The sequence below is a fragment of the Etheostoma cragini genome, chromosome 3 (assembly GCF_013103735.1).
Source record: "Etheostoma cragini isolate CJK2018 chromosome 3, CSU_Ecrag_1.0, whole genome shotgun sequence".
NCBI lineage: Eukaryota > Metazoa > Chordata > Actinopteri > Perciformes > Percidae > Etheostoma > Etheostoma cragini.
In genome coordinates this window covers 23,866,333-23,893,762 of record NC_048409.1, presented here as the reverse complement: position 1 = coordinate 23,893,762, position 27,430 = coordinate 23,866,333, and the positions used below count along the sequence as shown (strand labels likewise).

The 27,430-nt window shown below is 39.9% G+C and overlaps 1 protein-coding gene across 7 annotated transcripts in view; it reads left to right on the top strand.

Moving 5' to 3' along the window:
- LOC117941700 (chloride channel protein 2-like) overlaps nt 1-27,430 on the top strand; it is a 140,595-nt gene that overhangs the window by 53,050 nt on the left and 60,115 nt on the right. For 4 of the 7 annotated variants that reach the window (XM_034866710.1, XM_034866709.1, XM_034866715.1 and 1 more), the window contains exons 3-7: nt 7,861-7,911; nt 18,067-18,198; nt 19,658-19,786; nt 22,181-22,314; nt 23,660-23,737. In XM_034866710.1, coding sequence (XP_034722601.1) covers nt 7,861-7,911; nt 18,067-18,198; nt 19,658-19,786; nt 22,181-22,314; nt 23,660-23,737 — 524 coding nt within the window. The remainder of the gene's footprint in view (nt 1-7,860; nt 7,912-18,066; nt 18,199-19,657; nt 19,787-22,180; nt 22,315-23,659; nt 23,738-27,430) is intronic. The other 3 variants (XM_034866716.1, XM_034866713.1, XM_034866711.1) reach the window with 1 other exon arrangement.

Here is a 27,430-nt window from a genome sequence, read left to right as displayed (position 1 = left end):
TAGAAGGTAGAAGAGTGTGAGGACAGATATGGACCTGAGACAGCGTGTAATCCTGGCAGTCCTCTTGTTCTTCTTTGTTTGTGTGTGTGTGAAAATCTCTGGACATCATGACACATCTTCTCAGCCTCAGTCAACCTGCTTGTTCATGGTGCATTAATTGGACACAAAAATCCATCTACTATGTATTTTTTCTTCCATTTCACATTTAATTTAAATGTTGGGGTGAGGTTGACTCTAATATAATTTCCTTATTTAGCCACCAAAGTAATTTAATTCTATTTGATTGTCGCAGCTGAAATAATTGAATTTGCCGTGGATGTTATTGTTTTCAAAAGGTTGATGGCATTAAGATACTGCGTTTCATTTGATCCCAACCATTTCAGATTACATTCTTGTGTGTGTGTGTGTGTGTGTGAGTGTGTGTGTGTGTGTGAGTGTGTGTGTCCGTAACAAATTCTGTTAAAGGAGCTCAGCCATGAGAACGGACATAAAAAATTAAGCTGAAAAGAGAAACTTGCCCTGACACACTCACACACATTGCAGGCGTAAGGTAACTCAGTGTTGCACCAATTCAAATCGCAGTCAAGCTTTATTTATCCATGATGTGATTTAAGGATCTGATAGGAGTTGCCAAAGCCAATCTGCATCATTCCCATTGCTTCTTTTTTTCCTTATCCTTTTTTTCTGTTTTATTCTGTTTTTTCTTTATTCTTGATTAAAGTTTGATTGCCTTTAATTTGTCTAAAAGATAAATTAGTAAGTACTAAAACTAAAGGATCATGTTTTTGTTGTTTAACAAAAGATAAACAAGAGAAGCATTCTCTCAATCTTTCCTCTCTAGCTTGTGTGCGCAAAAAGTCAGGCTTCAGGCTGCTGTCACTCACTCTCTCTGCTGATGTCAAAGGCTCCCCACATGGGCTCTCAGCATCCCAGAAGAGAGACACACACACACACACACACACAGTTTCTAAACAGCTGTGTCCACTATATGATGAAATATACACAGCTGTCTTTTTCTTTCCCCCCTCTGTCTCCAGTCCACCTGCACCGCTATGTCATTTAATTGGTTCCAAGCCACACAAACCCACACACACGTACACAGCATTTTGCTTCAGCAGGTGTGATGTCAGCAGACGCTCAGCATGGCGCCACATGTTGCTATGGTGACCGACAGGCGCCTAGCGACAAACGGTTGCTCACATGCTCTTGTCTTCTTTTTTCCCTTTTCTTTCTTTTTCTTTACTTCCCTTTCTTTTTTTTTTGCTTTCCTTGTCTCCTGTCTTGTATTTTCAACTCCTCATCGTCCCCCTTTCTTCCTTTCCCTCACTTTATTTCTCCAATCTTACTACTATCAATATTCCTCCACTCACCCGTCATTGGTCATTTGAAAGCAGGATTGAAATGAAGGAGCAGAGAAGCACCAGGCTGGTGGCAGGTCCACGTGGGGAACGGACACATTTTTCATGGGACACACACACACGTGCACACATGTACACTTTGATACTCGTTAACCAATGAAACTTCCCATGATGCCACTTTGGTGACCTGCATGGGATGCAGCTTCATTGGTTATGTGCACAAATGTGTGCTTGTGTGATGGAGCATGTGAGCTTGTAAGTGCACCTGTGTGCGTGCATGCGTGTGTAATCCCTTGCGACATGTTGTCACAGCTGTTTAACGAGGATTAGAAAAACACATTCAGAATTCAAATTTTGAAATACCCTTTAGTAGACTGTAAAACCAACATCCATACCAAATAAATATCCAAATACTCTTCACCTCTAGTAAACAATAATAATATATGAACCAACCAGGACTTTAAAAACCAAACAAATCGAGGGAGATTTAAGTGATTAAGAGGAGAATAAAAACATGGAAGGGAAACTATTTTTGCCACTTTCTCAGGCTGTCCCAATGCTGTCAGGTGTATGTTTCAAGTAAAGGCTGACAGATTTCTTCCCATCCTTGCTGTCTGCCTCTTCATCAATAGTTATGCATGTCACACATATCCACATTACTGCTCTGCTGGCTTTACCATCCTCTGTCAATTGAAATAACCACAAATCAAACCATAATGGTTTGAGTAGATGCTGTCAATTATATAGCTTTCACTCTACAGGAAGTTAGCAATAATTCCAATTTATTCATGCATTCATTGCATTGCATAGAATTCAGCCCTGCCAAGTCAAAAGACAAACTACCATCCAAATTATGAAAGCTCCAAATATTTAAATAGATAATTGGTTCAAATAAAGTGTATTGTCTCTATAGGCAACATCTTTCGCAGAGAGTTGTTACCCATCCCTGTAGTTGCCCTTTTCCAGTGATAGTAGGCTAAGTTAGCCGTAAGCTGGTGAAGAACATTGTTCTATTTATCTGGCAGCTAAAGACCCAGATATCTTCCTCAGGAGCTAATGGAGACCAACACAGAACTTAAAAGAGAGAAGAATGCATTGGACTACATGTAGCAACTCAAAATTTATGCTAATTCTCTGTACCAATTGAGTTTGAAAGTAAACCATGCTGCCATGTATTGTGTGTCACCCCCTCTATTTTGTGCACCACCTTTTGCAATCACAATAAAAGAAATAAAAGTTGGTATGCAAATTTTCAATACAGTACACACACAGAAAAGACAACTGTGAGTAAAATGCTATGGATATCAATGTGAGCATACCTGGTCTTGCAATGAGTTCAGTAGGATGGACCTGCATAAACAAGAAAAACAGTAAACCATGTTAAGGGCTGCAACCAAAGAGTATTTACAGTGGCAATCAACACTTGTGTGGTGGAGCACCCTCGTGGCTGGGGACCATTGTTGAATCTTTCTCTCCCCAGATTCTTTTCATCTGGCGCTATGTAATAAGGTACAAAATGCCCAAATAGATACTTAAGGTGTTATGGTATTCACTTTTTGGGTCCATTAATGAACACAATTAATTAACTCCATGGCAACATTAACTGTAGTTCCAAAAACCTAAAACATGATTTAATCGACTAAATAACCATGCTCTGTTATACACCCACTGACACTATAGTAAAATCTCATTCCACTGTGAACTCATGATTGATTTATGTTTTCTACCCGTGGCTTGAAACATTTAAAGTTTCGAAATTACACCTGTGAACACAGTAATATAAACTGCATGATTGGATTATGGTTCATGACACACTTCAGCAGGGACTACATGTTCCAAATCATAGATTAACACACACACTGTTCCACCATTTACATACACACGTGCTTTTTTAATACAGTATATACGTGAGCCATGTGAGTGTGTGTCCTGCCGGTGTGTGTTGGACACCACACTGACGCGCTATGGGGGTGTTCAGACATCATTCACATTCAGCTGCCAGCCAAGTCCAGGAAGTAACACAACTTACTCACTTACTGTGTGTGTGTGTGTGTGTGTTTGTGTGTGTGTGTGTGTGTGTGTGTGTGTGTGTGTGTGTGAGAGAGAGAGAGAGAAGGAAAAAAAAAAGGGTGCAAGAAGAACTTTCACTTTAATATATCAAGTAACCAAGGAGACCTGGGCTACTGATCAATATTTGATTCAGTGCCACTCATGCAGTGGGTGGGCGTGTGTGTGTGTGTGTGCGTGCGTGCGTGCCGACTTCAGTTATATTGCTTTTACTACAGATGTTTGGCTTTGGTCCAATGTGTGTGTCAGCAGAGAGAATGGTCACTAGCCAAAGTGTTTGCTTACATTGATTTTGTCATCTCTGGGACAGTAGGATGAGCCAAGATGGCACCCATAACATCAATGACTGGCAGCATTCACATGGTGACATAATATTTAATATTCATACACCTCTCCAAGGTGTCTAAATGTGGGTTATTGTGGTTATTCCAATACACAGCCAGATGAACTTCATCTTTAGTTTTAAGAAAGACGATGTGTTGCACAACCAGGCTTTAAACGGTGGTACGGGTGATTTCCATATGGTCTGAATCTTCCAACGAGCAGCTAGAGACAATTAGTAAAACAATATTGATCGGTTTGACACCGAAGTATTTAGGGGCTTTAAAGTCACCACACACACAATATTATGTCCACCTTCACCAACAAAAATGTAAAGTATCTGTCAGTTGTCCAATCATTCTTTAAACGTTAGTTGTCATTGAGTATCTAGTTAAATCCTCTTATTCCCTATTTAAAACAATAACTTTACCAGCAACTATGTTCTGTAAATTAAATCTGCTAAATGTCTAACTAACACTGATAGGTAGAGTATCTCTTAGGGTACACAGAGTATAGTTTGACTGAAGGAAACCTATTCTGGGAACATTATTCAGTTTCCACGATGACCTCTTCTCTGATCATACCTTCTGCGTCTTCTCTCGGCAGTGAGGGAAGTTGAGAGCCAACTTTTCTAGCAGTGACACTGTCACTGAGGGACCCGCAGGGTTTCCAAAATCATCAAGTTTCTGACTTGATGGGAGCAGTAATGCTGTACCCATGTTGAGTTTCTCCACCCTATGGATGATTAAAAAAAAAGCGAGACAGTAAAGGTTGAAGAATGGGGGAGAGCAGGGGAAATTCAGGGGTTGGCAAACTCCTCATACTAAAAGTGGTATTGCAACTCTGATACAATTTTAAGCAGAAAAGATATTGATTGGCTCATCTGAAATAGTTTCTATTTTTGAATGGCTGTTTTGCTATGGTCTTACACCCACCGTTTTACTGAACACAGAGCCAGTGGTTAGATACAGTGAAAGCAGATTTATTCCTGAATTAAATGCAGTTTGGGGGGAATTTGTCTACAGAGCTACTAGAGTTTTATTAATTATTGATTTGTGTGTGCTGATAGGCTTTACGGCAGCTGTAACCATGCAGGCTGAATTTTTAGTAATACCTTCGTTCATGTTTATGTGTTTGGAATGTGCTATCAACGCGGGGCTTTAATAGCCAACTATTAAAGTCACAAGTCCAGTCACTGTAAAGTCAGCATCCAACTTTCTTGGTTAATTTTCTGCTTTTTTTATTTCTCTTTCGATCTTACCTGATCTTTTCTGCTTCCTGGTTTCATGTTTCTTCTTCCCTTTCCTCCTCCAACACTTCCACTTCTTTCCTCTTATAGTCTAATATGTCCATGGATGGGATACTATCCTTTTTCTTTTGTTCTCATGTTCTCTGATCTAGTCTCTTCCATATCCTGTCCCCCATCTTATTTTTGTTTTTATCTTTTTATCCCATTTCTTCTTCTTTTCCTCTACTCCTTATCTCCTTTTCACGTTCCTCTACATTTTGCCCTCTCCCCCCATGCCCCAATCTCCTCCTACTCTATTTTTCTTTTCATTTTTTTTATTCCTCCCCCTTCTCCAATCTTTCTTGCCAAACAGCTCTCTTCACTTCACTCTCTGTCTGCAATCGATCACCTCCTCCTCCACCCCGTCCTCGCCACTGGGTATAATCTGAAGTGTGTGTGTGTGTGTGTGTGTGTGTGTGTGTGTGTGTGTGTGTGTGTGTTGGTCTTGGTGTATCCCTCTCTCTCCATCCATCTCAGCCCCATGTTTTGAGTTATTACCCTCTAATAATCAGTGAGCCCAGATCCCAGAACACTCTCATACACATATTTTTTCCATACTTTGCCGGTTTGTATCCCAACCTGGATGAGATCAGAAAACTTTTTTATTATTTTCATAAGAACTGGATTTCAAGGGGAGAAACAAATGCAACCAACTTTGAAAAAAAAAACTCATTCCCATGAGTTTTGATTCTATCAATGTTTTTGACATGCAGATTTGAGTTTGCCCTTTATGGATTTAAAAAAATGAATATCATTCAGTTGTGTTTGTCACCTGACATGATGGATGTGATGCTGTTTGACTGATGGCATTTAATGTACTGATCAATGCTTAAATGGCATATTTGAATTTTGATTAGACTCCATTCTCTTGTGTCTTGTTTTTTTTTGTCAAAATGTTCCTGAGAATTAACTGTTTTGTGATTATGTACTTACTTGGTGTTACTACACCTCAAGATTTTTATATATGTGCAGCCGTAGAGGTTCTTTAAATTCACAGCAAAGTAAACACACCAGTTTTCTCATTTCTACTGCAGATCTAGCTGTAGCTAGCTAACTAAGCTCACGTTAACAATCCATGAGTATGTTGAAAACTCTGTCTCGGGCCGTTTGTTGATTGTTTCCAAGCAGCATTGTTTGTGTTTTGCAAATAGTCATGGACCGGTTATGGTACACCGCAGTTAGAAAAAGTCAAGGTTTCAAAACCACTTACATTTTCTGTAAGTTGTTCTTTCCTTGAGTGTTCAAGGACAGAAAGTGCAGTTTACTAATCCGACTCACTGCCAGTGTGCATTGTGTTCAAAGAAGAAAAGAATTGACCCAGACATTTAAAAAAAAAAGAAGAAGCATTTTCTAGCTGTAATGGCAATACCACAAAACCGGGAACCCTTGATATTTTGCTGAAGGTTATGATACCATCAGAATATTGTACCAGACCATGCCTAATCGTGCTGAGCTAGTTCATCTTTGTTTAATAGAAAACGATTATAAATGAATATGTATTAAATTGTTTATTGTTGAACAAAACCCTAAATGGTAAAGGGAGGCGAAGTCCCTCCCCTTCCGGTGGACTTTAATACGGATAAATTATGTACAGTAGTGAATGAGGAAAGGCAAATATTTTTTTCCATCTCGTTTGAATTGAGCCATGGATTACACAAGATGTTCATCCTTTCAATGGATACCTTTCTAAGTCAAGTAAGTCTCACATTGTCGTAAAAAACTGTCATAGTTTAAGACTGTAAAAATACACAATTACAAAGACTACACACTTCTAAGTGTGAAGCTGAAGCTAAGGTGTCTGTTTGTTTTGCACCGGCATGTAACGTTACCCACACAAGCAACAGGTCTTGCTCGTTCTTTCCCTTCTCTGCTGATAAAATGCTGGATAAAACACATCACAAGGCAACATTAGGCCTACATGTGTTTTTTTAATGAGCGAAGATAGCCAGTTAGTGACCAAGCAGAGCATCAAGCAAGGTGACACATTTTGTGAGAGAGGAAGTATGTAGTTCACTTAGCCATGTTGGGTGGTATTACATCAAACCCACGACACGAAAGGCAAGACTACCTAACGTGAGTTTTGCTGCAGTTTCTGTAGCAAAACAAACAAAGAGCTGGACACAGCTGCTAACGTTAGCCCAAACTTCATCTTATCTGTCAGAGGCTGGATGTTCCAGTCCTAAACATGTATTTTTCTCACATTACAGGCCCTTTGCCTTTGGAGATAACGCTAGGTGGTTACTAGTTATAACTAACTAAGCTATGATTTGACAATTGTTCTTGGGCGTGGTTCAGTGAACTTCAATTAAAAAAATAAGTTTTTATCTGGTGGCAGCTCTACATCAATTGACCTAATATAGGTATGTTCCTCTACGTGATTATGCCATAAAGTAAACCACAGGAGTTTCTAATTGTTCATTACCCACACACATTATCAAACTGCCTGCTTTTTATTATCCATCTTATTTTCTCTGTCCTTATCTCCTCCTCTTTGTCTCATCACCACTCTTCCAACACTTTTCCTTCCCCGTCGGGGGGTTTGCGGTCTCCATCACTCCTTAGTCCCTCTCTTCCCACTCTCCTCCACTCCTTGGTCACTTTTCGTGCTGCTCAGTTTGCTCAGGGCTGACATCAATCACAAACTAATAATGTTATGTAGAAAAATGAATAAAGAGAGATTTTTTTTTATCTTCACTTTAAAGGAAAGGACATTTATTTAGAACGAAGGATTGTGTGGGGGGGAAAAACTGTATCTGTAAAATAAATACACACACATGGGGACACTGATTGTGTTTAACTATGTTATGTGGTCTATTTGTCCTCCAGGGTCAGGGTACCCGTATGTTCTGGAAGCTCCACCCCAGGACTTTATCTCTGGTAAACAAGCAAGTGAAATAACGTCCATATCATTCCCAGTCTGCCCTTACAACTACCAACTACCCTTAAGGCCTCACACTCAACTGTGCTACAGCTAATACCGCTGCATTACTATCCCATCATTAATCTTTGATAAGTGGTCAGTAGGTGTTGCTTCATCTCCGTCAAGCGCTTGAGAGAAGTCTCCCTTGCTTTGCAACGTATTAAAACAGTACACGGCTTGAATTTGCACACACCATCCGTGAATATGTGTGAGTGAAGATAAAAATGAAATAGAAATATAAGCACAAGCCAAATTGTCGTGATACTGCAGTTTGCAAAGTGGCGCCTGCAAATACACTCACCTTGTGGCTTCATAGTAATCAACAGTCAACATGAAAAATATCTCTGTGTGCATATTATTCCCATTCCGCTGTGTGTCTCTGTGCCAAAAAAAGACTAACTCTCATTGCCTGGCCTTATTACAACTAGCCTCGAGCCCTAATGGAAAGAAATAAAGAGCTCTGAACTGTGTGTGTGTGTGTGTGTGTGTGTGTGTTACTGTAGGAGATGAATGGTTCTGATTAGGCAGTGCAAGCTGCGGACAAGCATGATGATCAATGTCTTCCTTCTTTTCTGCTGCTTAAGAACAGTTGAATGTACAATGGGCACACACACACATGTATGCAGCTTTTGCATTAACTGTGTGTGTGTGTGTGTGTGTGTGTCTGCAACTTGTTATACTTTTTGTTCCTCCCAAGATTGATGGTGTGTTAGCTTCATTTCTCCACTTCCATATGTATGAAAGCATACATACACTGTTAGTAACCTTAGGCTATATGTATAATACATATGTGTTTATACTGTGTGCATGTGTGTGCTGCTGTCAGTTTATATAATAACAAATGCATGTGCTAAAGAAATTGTCTGAAATTGGTTACGCCAGGGTATAAAAGTGTAAATCAGCGTGTTTGTGTGTCTGCAGAGGACTGCAGAACGGAAGTGTTGACTCGGCAACAGCAGAGATGGGGGGCGGGGTAGAGGTGGAGCTGGATGGGCAAAATAAAGAGAAGAAAGATAAATGAACGAATGCGGAGAGAAAACGGAAGGACTATTTAAAGGAGAAGCAGTAACTTAACATAGGAGGTGGGGCAGAGTGAGGAGAAACCAAAAGAGAGAGGAGGGAGGAAAATAAATAAAAGAAAGGGACAGACGGGGGAGTTGATGGCGGAGGTCTGAAGATTGGATGGATAAAATCAATTAGGATAGAATGAGAGAGGCAGGTGGGAGAGAAAGAGAGAAGCAGTGCAGAGACTTAGCAGCAGGTCCTTTGGCTTTTGGTTCACCAAGCTTTCATCCAGGAAATTAAATGGCTTACCTCTCCCCTGTGTGATTAGACTTAACACACGCACATACACGAAGAGAGACAAACATTTCTCCAATGCACACTTACGTTGGTGGACTGTTATTGTCATCAGAAGTGCCATCATAAGACTGAAATAGTTTAGTTCATATCACAGTTTTGGGGTCAAAGTTTTGGGTTCAGTTTGGTAACTTTTTGGTACAGGGGGTAGCATTGCCAATTCAATTCGACATGTTTTTGCCATTATTTATTTGACATAAAACGTTACCTGTTTCCTAATAAAATTCTGGTTAAGAACATACAGTTACACTTCTTCATTGTAAAATATTAATATTAAAAAAATAGGATTTCCAATAAGTGCAAACAAAGAATCCACGTTTAGTATTTTTATACAAAAAAAAAAATCCAATATCGGGCCATCAACATACCACCTAATTTAATCTTAATGCTGAAATCCTGTGTCCTCCGCGACTGCATCTTTTGCTATAAACCCCAATGCTTTAGTTATGGATTGGATTACCCTGCCTGAATCTGCAAGTAGAGGCTGTTTAAATTCTGCGGGGAGAAGTTGTTCTTTCCTGCCCGACTCTCTCCTCATTTGGGCATTCAACAGGACAACGTGGCGTGATGTTTTCAGGTAAAAACTAAAACCATAATTCTCCAATACAGCAGACCAAGACTAACAGCTGTGCTCGACCCCCAATCCAAGCCAACTGCGGTTTTACTACTCGTTTTAATTTTTCCTAAATAACTTTATTTGAAGTTGTTTTCTGCACAAGCCTTTTTGAATGTAATCTGTGTTGCAAAACTGAACCAAATAATGCATACGTGCCCCAAACTGTAGCTAGCTGAGAAAACAGTTCAATCCCATGGCTTGTGCTATGTCTATCTACTGTTCAGGACACAACTTGGGAGGTAAACATGAATCATTTTATAATTTTTTATTTATTTAACATTCAAATTTACCTGGGTAATATTATTGGTTGATTATTAACATATGTATTGTATTGTCAAAAATGTTGGCAGTACAGAGAAGCTGTAGATCTTTGACTTAATTTAGAAACGGTGTCACACTCACGTAGTTTGCCAATCAGAAAGCACACACTGAATATTCAGCCTTGTGACATAGTTTTGTTCCCAATTCATCAAAACAACAATTTGATGGGATCTTTATCAAAAATGTAATATTTTGTGTTTATGTTAAAAAGTAATAGTGACAGATACAGCTACTGGATTTCTAAACCCCCCAACTATTGATAGATGCTTGTAAAATCCAATATTGGTTGGTCTTTAAACTAATGGTTTATGGTATAAAAGTAAACTTGGGCTGAACTTGAGCTGTGTTCAAATTTGTTATAATTATATATGACTAACAAGTTTGTCAACATTAATATGCGGATGCATGGTTGCCGCCCCCATTTACATATCCAGGGGGAAAAGTGGAAATTGCGTGTGTCTCATGGTCAGTGTGTGTGTCCAAACACATACATCAGTCTTTGTCCGCTTATCCGGTATTGGGTCACAAGGGGAGCAGCTCCAGCAGGGGACCCCAAACTTCCCTTTCCCAAGCCACATCAACCAGCTCCGACTGGGGGATCCTGAGGCGTTCCCAGGCCAGGTTGGAGATATAATCCCTCCACCTAGTCCTGGGTCTCCCTCGAGGCCTCCTCCCAGCTGGACCTGCCTGGAACAAATTCCTAGGGAGGCGCCCAGAAGGCATCCTTACCAGATGCCCCAAACACCTCAACCGGCTTCTTTTGATGCAAAGGAGCAGCGGCTCTACTCCGAGCTCCTCATGGATGACTGTGCTTCTCAATCTCTAAGGGAGACGCCAGCCCCCTGAGAAAAACCATTTCAGCCACTTGTACCCTGGATCTCGTTCTTTCGGTCATGACCCAGCCTTCACGACCATAGGTGAGGGTAGGAACGAAAGCTGTGCCTTCTGGCTCAGCTCTCTTTTTGTCACGACGGTGCGCTAAATTGAATGGAATACCTCACCAACTGCTTCAATTCTCCGACCAATCTCCTGCTCCATTGTCCCCTCACTCGCCAACAAGAATTTAAACTCCTTCACTTGGTGTAAGGACTCAAGGGGAACCACCACCTTGGTCTGCCACTCCATCGGCAATGTTGAAGAGGCGTGTCAAGACAGCCAACAGAGCTTTCAGCATTCCTGGAGGGTCCTCATCAATCCGTAGAGCTTTGCCACTGGGGAGTTTCCAAACACCCAAACACATGCATTTATTTATTACATGTATTGATCTGTAGATCAGAAGATTGATTGCAGAGGCAAAGACATTACCAGTGTCTTCTTATTCAAACACTCTCTTTGCTGAAGTCCAGCCAAAAATCCTAAGGAACATCAGACTCAGATTTTAGCTTCAGATGTTCAGCAGATTAACTTCTTCCCCTCGCCAAGAGTTCTGACCCAAAACTAAAACTTTTTTGGTTCTTGGAAGAATCTTGCAACATTCATAAGTCCAATAGATGCTATCTGATTACGTTTCCCTGCTTTTAAATGCAGAAAAAGTAAGCAAACATCACTATGTTTCGGAAGGGAATCAATAGGGGTGCTGAGGATGCTTTTGCATAATAACACTTGGTTATTTTTGTTCTGGCCTGTTTGTGTAGATGTGTGTGCTTGTGTGCATGTACACCATTACACCTCATTAGGCAGACATTGTACTGCAGCCATAAGACTGGTGTCACAACCGCCGTTACTCGATGAGCAAACAAAGTGATTGAGTGCAAGACGAGGCGATTTGCTTGCTCGCCTGGGACTGCCGTTACAGCACATTTACATAAACATCACCTTCTTTTACATCTCATTAGCTTAGACATAAAGGAGGAGTGGAGGAGGGATAGATATATCAATGAATGAATGAATGTGGAGGAATGGAGGGAAGAGAAGGAAGGAGATGCTCTGTTATAGTGTGCTGAGGGAATGGAGATGGCCATATTAAGTAAAAGAGGAAACATTTACGGATGCATTGTTGGTTTTATAACTCCAACAACGCTTCTTTTCTGTCTTAAGGGACCAACTTGTGCTGCCTTTTCTTCCTTCATTTCCCTTTTGTCTGCAGCTGCACAAACGACTCATTTCAGAAATCTGTTTGTTTTAATGGAATCACAGTGTGTACACCGAGCTTTCGTGTGATCAATTTCACTTGTTTCATTGATAATTGCAAACCATCTTGATGATGCTGAACTTTGAGGAAATTGAGGCAGAGAGTTCAAAACAGACAAAACTATCCTGAAAGCCGTATCAGATAATCTACTTATCAGTGGCGGACTGTCTATTTTACACCAGGGCCTTCAGTGTTGAATAACTTCACCATGACACTAGAACACTGGAAATCCAGAGTTCTGGCGAGATCACAATTTGAATTTGCTCAGCAAGTAACTCTTTCATAGAGTAATAGTATAGGATTAAACTATACCCTTGTAGGGTATAGTAATTAACTATATCCTTGTAGCCAAGCTGCACCAATCACATTGATGTATCGACATGACTGTGGTTTAATGACGACAGTGTAATCTACCAGTTGGCTATGTTGGTAGCGAAGCGTATGGGGCTCTGGATATGTCACCCTGTGTGTTGTTGGGATTGGTCATAGTGTTATCCAATTGCGTGCAGTGAGATTTTCAAATGTACGCTTGGTGCTGCACCTTGAGATGGGCGACTTTCATTACTCAATCCTTAAAGGTGCCCTGCCACATCTTTCCAAATGTTTCATCTAATATTTGTGGCATCAACCTTCAGAAATCTTTGACTTTTCCTTTTTGAACTGTACATAGAATAAACTGCACTGTAAATATACTATACTGTATCTCGCCCCTCCCTCTATTTTCAAAAGTTTGTTTAAAAACCAGAAGAGCTGAATGATCAGATTTGCCTATCTATATTAATTCTGATCTAATCAAGATGGTGGTTTAAAACACAAGCATTGGTAATTGAATTTAATCTAATTGAATCATATTTGCTCATGAATCTACATCATAAATGTGGGAGCACATACACACAAAATGGAGATAGGCCTCATTGGCATGACTGTGCAAAATTGAGGCATTAATGGTAGGCTCTTTTAGCCTTTACACCCATGTACAGCTGTCTTCTTGCATAAGAAACGAGGAGGTGATTTGAGTAATTTGGTTTTATGTGAGAGCGTTTGCAGGGAACCTACGCTGTTAAAGATTTCCCTTTTAAGGTAGGTGTGTGTGTGTGTGTGTGTGTGTGTGTGTGTGTGTGTGTTTTCACTCTGTTGTTCACTCCTTCTCCTGCCAGACAAAAAAGGTCTAATGAAAGACTGCCAAGTTGTTGGATCATCATGGCCACAAATAAAAGTCAGCAAAGATTGTTCTTGATCGGGCTTTAACTTCTTGATATTCGGCAGCGTTGCCGCAATGGACTGAATGGCTTTGCTCGCATCTTTTTCCGCACACAACCTCAATGTCATTGTTCTCAGCCACAAACCCAGAAGGTGTACTGTGGGAAAATGACAATTGAGCGGATGTACATACGAGGGCGGAGCCAGGCTAATTTACTTCTGAAAACAGTCTTCCAAAGTGTGTTGTCCAAACCAAAATAAACACAAGAAGACATGTGCACACTCACCCACAGTTTTAATGCCAAGCAAAGGAACTAGATGTGCTGTGTATCCAAGGCAACCTAAATTAGTCTCAGCAGGTATGTGGGCATTATGTTTCTTGCCAAGGAGAGAGTGAGCAAGCGGACAAGCAAGAATGAAATGAATGGATAGAGAGAGGGGGGTAAGAGAGGTGAGAGTGCAAAGAAAGAAACAAGTGTGGAAAGGAGGAGTGGAGAGCAGCAGATAAGACCTGAGAGGAGGTAAAGTCAGAGGTTGAATATGATTACCAGAAGAAGAAGAAGAAGGAAGAGAGAGAGAAATGATTGGATCAGGGAGGGGAGGGATGAAAGGGGAAAGTGGTGCAGAGGGTGAGTCAGAAGGCAACGAGAGTGATTGGGAACTAGCATGCTGCTTATTGCATGCCATGAAGAATAAAGTCAGCCGTGTGTGTGTGTGTGTGTGTGTGTGTGTGTGTGTGTGTGTGTGGTTGTGTGTGCCACAGACAAAGCTATTAAACAATAACAGCACAGACAGAGCTGATTACATCTCCAAAAAGACAAGATTACACTTGCTCCCAGACACATACGCTCCATGTTTGGAACAACAAAGAAAACATGTATGTACACATGCATTCTCTCAGACACTAACACTCACAATAACAGTCAGTAACATTGACTAGTGTCTGGATGACAGAAGGGGTCCAAGAACATAGACGGCCCTTAGGTTAGATGACTCACAAGCGCCCACACAAACACACTTGCTCAAACTAAATCTTAATATACACATGTATGAAGCCTATTTCTCAGAATTTTCCCATAATTGTGTGTCTGTCCGCTAGTCTATGGAGTGAAGCAAAGGCTAAGCAAAGATTGTGTGTGTTTGTGAATGTGCTTGTCACACCCTTGGCCAGCATGTGTGTGTTTGACAGCTCCTTAAGGTGTTGATTGGGGAATATGTGCATGTATGTGTGTTAGTGTGAAAGTATGTATCTGCGTTTTTCTTGCCATCCCTGCAGTATATATTATACACTTCCTGCCCACTCTCTCACTTTCTGTCTCTTTTCTTCTCCCTGTCTGTCATTCAAACAGAAGTGTCAGTCTTGCCTTAGTCTCGCTTTGCCAGACCCTCCTTCATAGCGCGCTGAAGGAGAGTCTGCCTACTCCACACGGCGTTCAGGGAGGGGAGGAAAACATGCTCCGGTAAAGTTATATATAGAAAAACTCAGATTGGACAGATAGTCTAACTAGCTTTCCCAATTTAACATACAGAGATCTGAGGAGCAGTCAACAACAATCCTCATAAATACACCAAATGTAAAACTCCAACATAAAGGAAGCAAAAACGAAAAAATACATGGATCCAGCAGAATTTTTCGCAACACTGGAGCCATCCTGAAAGTTGAACGCGGAGGGTATAGACTAGTCTTGCCTCAACTCTAAAAATCTATTTCTTTTCATGTTTTAGCAATTATTTCTTTTTCTTTTTCTTTTTTTTTCTTTTTTTTTCTTTTTTACATTTAAGTCACTTACCAATTAAACATAATCTGCAAGTCTCTGCTAAATCTTTGGCTTTGGTGCTCTGTGCTAACATCCTTAAACACTTCTTTGATACTAAAGTCTGTTATATAGTCTAAGGCCATTAGTCCTAATTTGCTACCAACTATTTGCACTCATGCCATTGCTAGAAGCACTTTAGCCAGTTATCTTCTGACACCTGGCTTTATAACATTTAAATGTATAGGCCATTTTTAAACATGTACGTTATTTTCTCATTAATTACTTCACTTAAATAAAACAGATGTCTGGCACATGTGTAATGTGATGCAGATTCAAATGTATTTTGAAGAATTGTGCAGCCTTGGCAAAGGTTTGTGTTCTCCAAAGGATCGCTTTCACACTAGTGGTTCGGTTTAGTTGGTCCAGGCCAAGGGGGAAAAATAAGGAAATACAGTCTTGCCTTTTTAGTTCTTGTCTGTTTGCTGGTCACACATACTATTTTCAAAAGAACCAAGAGAAGATAACATTCAGTCATATAGCCCAATGGCTAACTCATTAATTTCTGTGAAATTGCTGTATAGTCACTATTCACTAGTTCCCATTCATTCCCGTTCAATTGGTAACTGTTAGAAAAAATAGGTTTTGCCATGTTTGTCGCTACTATTTATGTAAGATAGTCCAACATAAATCAGATAAACTATGAAAAAGATTATGTTGATGCTCCTAATGGCATTTCAATCAAGAGTCAGCTCTGAGAAGATTTATTGTACATATGCATAATGTAAAATATACAGAGTCTTTGGAGATTAGACTCCATTGTTATGTTATTTTTTTAAAGTGTAGAGAAACCAAAACATATCCCCCTGATGGAGCCTAGACACTGGTGATGGAGAAGGAACCTGTGGTCTGAACAAAGAAGCTGTCTGCCGGAAGGAAATTCAAGTTGCCGTGGTAGACGGTGACCAGAGGTGGAGGGGGATGAGGAGGAGGAGGAGGGTTACACGTTTGCCTGAAATGGCAGCTGACAGCTGCAGAGAGAGAAACTGATTTAAAACAAAGATGTAATGCTGTTATTGGCTTACGCAATTCATGGCTTAATCTTATGGGTTTATCTGAAAAGTGACCACCTTAACCCATCTGATAAATTTAGGAAGAGAGGGGGGTGATTGGAGTTATTGGGAATCTTCCTGAAAGAATTTGCGCTGGGCTTTATTTGCAAGAGTCCACTGCACCCTAAGACAAACAACCAATTGGAGCCAAGAAATTAAACTGTCAAACTAGGCATGCAGTGCTGATTAAATATAAATCTATTCTGTTACTGTATTTTTTTTCTTGCATCAAATGTTTTCAGAAACATATTTTTGCGTGCAGAGTGTGATTCCTGTTAGCACCTTAATTGTTCTGAATTATTAACTTTAGTGTATGTATGTCTCGGACTGAGTCTTGTACAGCATATTGGGAATCTTAGTTTCCTGTCACTTGCACGTGAGTAAAGCAGATCGGATTGTTCTTATTGCACTTCTTTGTGTGTGTGTTTTGCGTTTAGTTCACCCAATTGCTGTGGCTTGTGTAGTCCGTTTAACACACATTCGTTGTAGTAGATCAGTGTAGTCTGTTTTGTCTTCAGCCTCTTGCCCCATTACCTTGCAGGTAATATTCTTAACACAAGGGGAACATACACTGAGTTTCTCTCATAACCTCGTGCTGTGTGTTAACCTGTGTGGACGTAAATTTCATTTCCTTGCGGAAATCATCCCAATGGATCCACAAAGAAGAGAAGTCTAAGTCTAACACAGTTTTTTTCTAAAGTCATATAACATTCGGCATTTTGCTTCTACACCAAAGGTACAGTAGCTGGTTTTCCATCCCGGCTATAATCAATAAAAAATAAAGCAAATGAATAAATTAATACTAGATTAAATGGAACAAGTCATCTTAAAGGAAATTCTTCTCTAAACTTAACACAACTTAACTCAAATGCTCTGTCTCTATTTACCCCATTGTTGGTGTCAAGCATAGTTGGTAACAAACTGTAGTTCTAACCTTCAGGTGAATTTAAAGTGTTGTGAATTCCTCATGCTACAGAGACCGCCTGTACTGAAGTCAGAGACCATAAACTTCATTCAATCATTCATCCATTTTTTTCATTCATACAAGCAACAATGTACAGCTTGTGACTGCCTGTCTACGCTCTACCAAATAAAAAGTTGTACACCATCTGGTAACTCGTGCTCTCTGATAGGAGCCCGGAAGCGGCTAATACTCGTCATCCAGCATTCACAGGGTTAAAACCCAACAAAAGTGTTACCCAAATTGCCAAGCTGTATGTTTGTGTGGATTTAAGATCGATCACATTGTTCACCCATCTATCACGTATCAGACGCCACTGAGTAAATTTTGGGAGAAATTATAGATTTTACCATTTTCAAAAAAAATATGTTGACTCCCCTATGGGGGTTACTGCTACTAATCACTTTAACAAAGTAAAACAGTATTCAGGATTGAGTGGACTATTAGGTAGCAACATTTTTTACTGTTGCTCAGCATTCCTAAAGCTGTTGGATGGAAACACAGCAATTGTTGTTAGCCAGTGTTTCCAAGATTGGCTAATAGAGCCAATATTGTTTGCATTGTCCAAACCTCAGTGCCAATTCCTGGGTAATGTAGTTGTAGTGTGTGTTTTTGTAGTCCCCTAACATGTTATTTTGTGTTCATGCCATCTCTGTAGTCTGCACGGTTCGCTGTCAGAAGTTCCTGATCTCACGGGTCGGGGAGGACTGGATCTTCCTCATCCTGCTGGGACTCCTCATGGCCCTGGTCAGCTGGGTGATGGACTTCTGCATTGCCATCTGTCTACAAGGTGAGACAGGGAGGGATTGGATTCTGTACCTTAGTTTGGGGCATGCACAGTATCAACAAGCGCAGCGGCAAAGGCGGGTTATTTCACAAGTAAAGGATGCATTGTTAGAAACAAGAAGGGGATGAGTTATTTATGATTGATAGTATCAAAACACTCACACGACAGAAATGCACACAACCCATATTCAGAAAGGGTGCCTTTAAATGAGCCGTTGAGACTTCCGCACGATTGTGATGTCGCAACATTACTATATAAAGACAAATGGGTGACGTTACTTTACTACTGTGCCGTCATAGTCATTCCCAGTATGCAATGACGGTCCAGAGAGATAGCACAGATTTAAAAAAAAGTGAAAACACTGACCAATCAGAGCCGACTGGGTTTTTTCAGGGGGGTAGGCTTAAAGAAACAGGTGCCAGTCATACATGTTGGTGTGTAGTTTAGTATAAGTCTGTCCAAGCCTTTTGTTGACTGATGGTGTCATTAGAACCTGCAGTTTTTTTTTTGTTGATATATTTGATTCAGCTGGAGAACATATGAGCCATCCAACACATTTTCATTGCAGTGAGTTCTGGAAGATAAACTCTCGAGACAACTGTATAACATTGCAATGAAAAGGGTTGTTTTTTAATGATCCGGCCTAACAGGAGCTCGTAAATAGAGATGTAGTGTATTTAGGATTGAGCCCTTGGGAAAGCCACTGGAACTTAATGCTGAAGATTTCAATGTGTTGCGTGAAAAGGTTCTTTTGAAGGGTAGGTGCAAGGAGGTATCCTGGGCACAAAGGAAATTAATATAGTTGGGGGAATATTGGAGAAGTTAGCCTAACAAGTGAGGAAAAGGAAGGAATACGGGCAGCAAAGCATCAGTGATTGATGACAGAAAGAAGCAGTCAAAGTGGATCAAGGGGTGGAAGGGAGGCCTTTAATGGCATTAATCTTCTACCTGCAATGTGGAGGCAGGAAACTGAGTGAGGCGATGATGTGAACGGGGGATTTGAGTCAACTTGCAGTCCAGGAAGCGGAAGGTAGGAGTCTTAAAATGATGGCAGGAAGTTATAGAAGCTGATCTGAAACCTCTCAGCATCAGCTCAAAATCAAATGGATTTCTAAGGTGTGGTATTTCTGTGTGTGTTGTGCTGTCAAAGAGAAGACAACATTACAGACTAACCACCTGACCTGAGGAGAGACACACACACACACAAGCACAGTTGTGTGTGTGTGTGTATGTGTGTGTGTGTGTGTGTGTGTGTGTGTGTGCATTATTTGTCCTCATGACATGTTTACCCTAACTACTGTATCTCTTGAAAGACATACTGTATAAAGCTGTTGTTTCTGAAGTGTACGGTATATTTCCATACATGCACTCTTTTTAACTCTGTGTAATTTTTGTTCTGTTTTGTTGGATATATTGGATTGTGGTTTACATGTCTGCCTTGGTTTTGTCTGTATGTCCACAGCACAGAAATGGATGTACGGTGGTCTGGACAGTAACGTGTTTCTGCAGTATCTGGCTTGGGTCACCTACCCTGTAGTCCTCATCACCTTCTCAGCTGGCTTCACCCAGATTCTCGCACCCCAGGCTGTTGGTACGACCAACACACACATACACAACAGAACATATACACTGAGCACAAACATAAAGAAAACATACAATATACTCACAACAAAGACATTTAAAAAGAGGCAATATAACCACATTCAAATATGTTGAATTGTGCATTTTTCAGCTTCATATTGCACTAGAATACAAGGACAAATGCGCTTTCATATGTACAAGACGGTAAGTAAGTAAGTTAATTTTATACCAAAGTCAGGCGGCCAAGATTAAACAAGAATAGCAGACATGTCCAAAAATGACATACTGAACTAAGATCAGCACATTTACCAACAAAGCAAGCAGTACTGGGCATGCAGAGCAGACACTGTAAAAACTGTACACCTTATTAATAAATTCAGTTTTCTTTTTTATCTAAAAACTATGAACTTACTGAAGAAACTTAAACCCTGATAGCTTAATATGAAATGTTGCTTTTTGAGCTACCAGACTGATGCCACCCTGTATTGTAATGCACTCCTACTGTAAAACCTGTGTCTGCAGTAAATGGTACTTCCTACAGTGCATCACTACTGCGACACACTGTAAATCCCCTCAGCACCTCTTTAGGATCTGCCCCTAAAGGCTCTGCTTGCTCCCCAGGGTGCCTCCTCTGCTTCAGTCTTAGATGAGGGAGGGAGAGAAGTCCTCTACATGTTCTGCTCACAATTCCACGCTGTAGTATATACTTCAGGTTCTTTAAATTCAGTGCAGTACTCCATCAGGTGCCTGAAGTAATTTCTGCTGCAGGTAGAGCAGAGACTTTGCTGTCACTCTAGTAACAGAGGCTAAAGAGCTAGGTGTGCTCCTGAGAGTCAATCTATCACTGACAGACATTTCCTTTTCCCTTTCACTCCTCCCCTTACTGAGTCACGGTTTTAGACTGTGTTCTTGGTGGGACAATGTTTTATTTTCAGTTTATTATGAAAAAGAATAAAAAACTGTTGTGCAAGTAATCTTAGACACTATCTGGCAACACTTTGTAATGCCAGATTAGTGAGCACACATGACATAACAAAGTGATACTCTTAGTATCTTAGAACCATTAGTCTGTTTACACATGAGCGCTGAGGACCAAACATGACAACCCTTTTGCCTATGCAGTAATGTTCTACATGCATAATTCAAAAGGATGCATAGCGGAGCTTTCAAAACATGTCATATATAAAATAATATAAAATTGTGGCATTTGAAGTTGCCATCTACCGAAGTATTTGATTTTTTTCCCTCCTAAAGCGTCTATTAGCAGCATTTTAATAAATGAAATGATATTCTGGAGGGTTCTCTTAAAATTGAAAATGTATCTAACCAAACCGTATTACTTCTCCTGTCAGAGAGTCAAGCTTTAATCCAAAAAGGCAACTAAATGTTTATTATTCCAACTGGTCAATTTGCAGGGTTAAGGCATAGTTCTTTGAAATTATCTTTCATGTTTTTCAACTAGATGAGGTTCATTTCAAAGGAATATTTATGACATATTGGCCAAATATGTTTAAGACGTATTAGCTTACTTGCTTAGCTTTAGATGAGGAGAAGATTAATATTGCTTTCCTTTATGGATGTAAAAAATTAAGCTTGAGCCAGCATTTGGCTAACTTAGCTTAGCATTAAAACTGAAAAATCCTTTTTGTGTAGGGTTAGGACAGCGTCTGGAATTGCTGCATCTTGTTTGTCTGTTATTGTCATTTTCTCTTCTTAGATAATTTCTCTCTTTTTGTGTTTTTTTGTTTCTCTCCTCCCTTGACTAGGCATTGACCTTGCTTTTTGTGTTGCACCAAAGTGTGTCTTAATCACCTCCTTAGGACCGAAATTGCTTATTTCTGTTTGTTGTTTGTGTGTGTGACTCTGTGTACATGTTTTCTCTCTGTATATGTTTGTTTGAGATGTAATACAAAATTGGTCACAAAAAAGAACAGAAACGGGGGATGTTTGTTTGACATACGAGAGGGTTATGTGTAGTGGTCTTGTGCTGCACATAACCCCTTATAAAACTGAAACAAATGAGATTACTTCCATTTCATTTGTTTCAGTTTTATTAGAGGCTATGATGTCTGTGATGTCAGCGGGTTTTCAAAGTGCTGGTAGACAGATTTTACCTTTTGGACAACCTGTTTTTGCCTTTTTTTTAGTCTTAGCAAAGTTAACAGCTACTAACAGTAACTTTACATTCAATGTACAGATATAAGAGTGTTATCGATCTTCTTATCTAATTCTCAGCAAGTAATATGCATTTCTGTCAAACTGCCAAGCTGAACTATTGCTGTGTAATTTATAAGTAGTTGCTCTGTTGGTGATGCCAGTATGTGTCCACTTACAGTAAAGGTCAGTTTAGTTTCTCTTGATAAGTTAACAGTCAGCACTAAGCACCCACTGTGCTCCTCTGCAGGTTCAGGGATTCCAGAGATGAAGACCATCCTGCGAGGAGTTGTGCTGAAGGAATACCTCACCTTCAAAACCTTCGTGGCCAAAGTCATTGGTCTCACCTGTGCTTTGGGCAGCGGCATGCCCCTGGGCAAGGAGGTAACACATACACACCAGCTTTACTCACTCTATGGGCTCTTCCTGTACTGTATGTGTTCATGTGTCTACACAGGCACAGCAAAAGCTGACAGCTGCTCCACTATACTTTTGTGTGTGTGTGTGTGTGTGTGTGTGTGTGTGTGTGTGTGTGTGTGTGTGTGTGTGTGTGTGTGTGTGTGTGTGTGTGTGTGTGTGTGTGTGTGTGTGTGTGTGTGTGTGTGTGTGTGTGTGTGTGTGTGTGTGTGTGTGTGTGTGTGCTTGCCACTGACACACATAAGCTGTCCATTACAGAACCATGTCATTATGTCTGACTTGACGTGAAACAAAATCAATTTTCCACTATGGCAATGACAGCAAAAAGCAAAACTCAAATGCTGACCCATATAAACAACAGTTATGTTTTTTTCTACCACAGTTTCAGTGATTCTCAGTGTTAAAAAATGTGTCAGCTTACACAACATCCAGTCGCTAAATTCTAGCACAGAATACCAGCTGTGTGGACTTCAATTCAAATCCTTCTGTCATCAAAAACCCATGCAGCTCGGACTAAAGTGCAGGAACACTGGTTGAACATGTTGGAAGTGTGGTGTGTTTTATATTTGCAGTGCATATATACATGAAAAACTAATATGCTACATGCATACATTAGCTTCCCAGGGAAGCATAACCCTCCCCAGCTCATTTCCATTCCAGATCCACATCCCTGGAGCATGAGTTCAAAGTGATCCATAAAAAACACAAACTGGGGCCAATGTGCTTATGTTCAGGTCAAGAGCGACGATTGTGAAATTGGTAAAAGGGGGAAAAAAAAACAATGAAAGGAGTTTGCAGATGCAGATTTGACTCAGGACCTTTTCTTAACCCAAAGGGAGGGAGAATAATGTCTTTGTAGAGGTTCAGGATACCCAATCTAGCTATGCAGATGTTTTAGTGTTTCAACAAAAACATTTTCAGGTAAGTATCGTATACCACAAAAGACTTCCTAGCCTGAAGACATACACAGAGGCGCACACACACACACACACACACACACACACACACACACACACACACACACAAAACCAAGCCTCAGGACCTTTTGGTTGCATACTAATGCAGCAGCATTGTCAGTTTGGATTAAGCGCAGGCCTCTCTCTTCGTTTAACGGGAGCATGATGTGATGATGCTCTCACTTTTAATCCTGTTAGTTCCACTTTGAACATCCCCAGAATTTTAATATTCACTGCAGAATTTGTTGTTGTTGTTGTGTTTTCAAAGAGTGGTTGTTGGCTCTTTCAACAAAGAGGAGATAGCTTCTAAACTTGTAGCATGTTGTAACTTGTTTTTGTGTGTTTTGTCCTGTCAGGGTCCGTTCGTACACATCGCCAGTTTGTGCGCTGCTCTCCTCAGCAAGTTCATGTCTCTGTTTGGAGGAATTTATGAGGTAAGTCTTATTATTGTTTCATGACCTGAGTGCCCTTCTTTTCACTCTCTCTCTCAACTGGGATTCACTGGCTAAACATTTATAATTCATTTTTCTGTTCATTACATTCCCAAGTTATTTTCAACATCAACGCCATTCAATCTCCTTCACCTCTACACACCAGATGTGTTATTTGAGTGTATGTGAGATGATCCGAGTGGATAAAAATGTTGACACACTCATCTGAGTCACCTTCAGTTATCAGTGTGCACTCAAAGGAATTAGCTTAATGAGCAGCGGGTGCTTTCAAAACTCTTCTTTGCCTTGGGCTGAAATGAATACCTGCAGACACTATCCAGGGCTGAAAAAGGACCTGACGACTTTGTTTTCCGGGTAATAATTTTAGTTAATGTGATTAATATAAAAAGAAGTTCAAATTAAAATCAGTCAGAGACATGACAGTAAAGCTCAGTGGTCTTTGAAGTAAACATACAAACATTATGATGCGGTATCTATAAAGGAAACAAAAAAGGATTTTAAGTAGGGTTAGTGCAAAAATAATAGAGGTTTCTTTGTGATAATACCATTATAAAAAGCACAATAAGTCATCATTTGTCAGACTGTTTTACTTTTTTGTTTGTTTTGTATCTCATCTTAAACATATAAAAACTGTGTAATTGCTATGAATAGATCTAGCTGGCCACTAAAACTTTAATTTGCCATAACAGTTTTTTGGCCACTTAGGACAGCAGAAACAATTAGTGAACACAGCACTGACATATCACTTGTACGTGATATGAAGAGCTTGAAAACTGTTATTTGCATATCCAGCAGTTGGATTCTGTCCACCTGAGGAATGGAAGTCTAATGTTGTCTAATTTTTTAGCTCTGTGTTGTTATCTACCAACTAAGGGAAATATCTGGCTCTCTAGCTGCTAAATGCTACACTGCATTTACCAGCTGTTCTCTATCTAAGTCTGTCTGGTGTTTGGTGCTTAGCAGGTAGTGTACACTGAATTCCTTCATCTTATTCCCTTAAAACTATTGCTAGCTGTTTTAAGTACACATTTAATTGTAGTAATCAATTTCTCTCATCCCATGTAAAGTCCACAACCAGTGAAAACCCACTTTATAAATGTTTAATCAGTATTTTATCTGTCAGCAAATTGGATCTTTTTCATCTTCAAAAACTAACTGTGGCGAGACAGTGATGAAACTTTCAGTAGGCAAAAGGAAGCAAAGGGGTAAAAAGGAAAGCAACATAATTTTCGTCTTCATCGTCTCTTGCTTCTTCTCCTCCTTTCTTCTCCTCCTTTCTTCTTCTTCTCTGACTTCTTTGTCCGTTGGGATTGGAGTCTGAGAGCTGGAGGAGGCAGAGGAAATCTTGACTCTCATCTCACTCTTTTCTGAAGATTGGGAGGGTTTGAAGAGAGTACATAGGGCAGTGAGACAGAGTTTACCCTATGCTGCATATACCAGATATCCTTAAAGGAAAATGAAACCGTTATGTAGTCATCTGAATTGACAAAACTGATATTTTATTGCAAAGAGAGGGAAGAGAGTAACAGAAACCGTCTTAAATATATTGTGCACATTATTTACCTACAGTACATGACAAAATGGACACCTGCAGATTCAACTCATATGTGGTTGATGAAGATCAAGGCGTTATTGTGCCGCTAGAACAGCCTCCATTCCACTGGTTTCAGGATAACATCAGATTTCATAACATGAGAGATTTGTTTCCATTCACCCATAAGTGCGTAAATACTCCACCACTGATGTTGGGTGATTGCATTCCCTGCAAAATATGCACTTGTCCATGTCCTCTAGATTAACAAATACAAGCTATAGCACAAAGTAATAATTTATATGGAAGGAAGGACCCTATTCCAAATCATAAACACAGCCCAAGTAAGTACGTAAAAGTAGGTTGACAGGGTGTCTTTAAATGTTTGGTCTTAAAGTATATTAATTATTTTTAGTGGGGTTACTCTTGGGACTGAGCACAATTTCACATAAAATCTCATAGCTTCAAATACTGGAACATTTTGAATATGTTTCATTCTGTGAATTAATAGGAAGCTGAGAAAAATATGGAGTTCATTCAAAAGAAAATCACTTTTTGTTCTCCAGACAAATTCCAAAACTTAGAAAAGGATAGCTCTTGATGTTAACCTTAAAAGAAATGTGTCTTGTAACCAGGTGTGCATAGAAAAAATACAGCCTTGAAGATAAGATACACGAAGCATGCAAATCACACACAACCTACAATATAAATAAATAAAACATTGTCGAGGTTTACAACATAGATTTTCACAACATACAATTTACAGAAAAGTGACCACATAACATACAGTAAAGTCAGCAGTTTAAACATAACCACCCGGTGGCCTAAAGCTCACCAAATTGTATTTGTAAGACTCCGTATCAGCTGGTTAATCAGCATCAACAGTATAGGCATTTTAGATGAAAACGTTTCTCACCCATTTGGACGCATCTTTTAATCAAAATGTTAATTCAGCTTGGTGAAGCGTGATCTCTCCATGTAGAGGATAAAGACACAAGAGTTGAGCTTCTGAAAATTTCTGTCTCGGAAAAAATGGGAGATACATCAGACATACAGGTCGATTGTTTTCATTGAAGAGATTGTACAGAAACATGCAAGACTCTAGGAACATCTATTTTGACTTTTACCTCATACTGTAAATGTTGTTACACCCAGCGCTACACATCCCTCTGTAAACCCATTTGGTCTCCTCCATTTTAGCTCTCTTACTTTTTAATGTTTCTATCTACCTTTCTATCTTCTCTAGTCGTCTTAATCCACATTATCTCCTGCTAATCCTCTGTTATTGTTTCCAGCTCTCATCCCCCCCCACTCCCATCCTGGAGTGTTGTGCTGCATTTATTGCATATTAATGCTAAGAGAGAGTGTGTGTGTGCGCGTGTGTGTGAAGTGTCCCTCTGCAGCAATATCTCGTCCTCTCCAGAGTTTGAAGTACAGTATGCTAATGTAGCCGTGGGCTGTAAAAACCCCACTTTCTGTTTCAGCTTGCTTTGTTGTACTTAAAAAAAAGAAAAGAAAGAGGGATAAGTACTGCAGCACACATGTGGAGAACACCATTGTTCTAAAAAAGCAGACACTGGATCAGATATAATTGGAAAACATGTTTTAGCAGATCTATGAATGCTGATTTATCGTGTCAATGCTAAAACATCGGAGACCTCGTTACTTATTTGACTAAAATGTAATAAAACCAGATTGAAATTTGTTCAATCCTACAATGATAAACACTAAGTTAGTATTGGCAGTAAAAAGCCTTATTCATTGTTTCTTAGCTTAACTTTCTGTTTTACTCCTATGCTTCCTGAAGGAGCCTGGTCTTGTAGGGATTAAGGTAATTAAATCACACCATTCCCAGCATGCCCCACAGTCCACATCCTATTTCCCCCAATGTTGTAGTCTTGTCCAATTGTTTAATTCTGCTAAAAAAACTATGGCTAAATGTTCATTCTAGCATCCAGTTTTCATGTTTAGAATAAAATTGTGTTATCATCATACTGCAAGTGCATACCTCCTCATAAGCAGGGGCCATTTTTCAGTTAAGAGAGTTTGCTGAATCTGACTCGGATTGTAAGGCAAAATGTTGAGCTGTACATGTGTTTGTAATGACTGAATTGTGTGTCATCATTGTACTCCCTCATGAACAT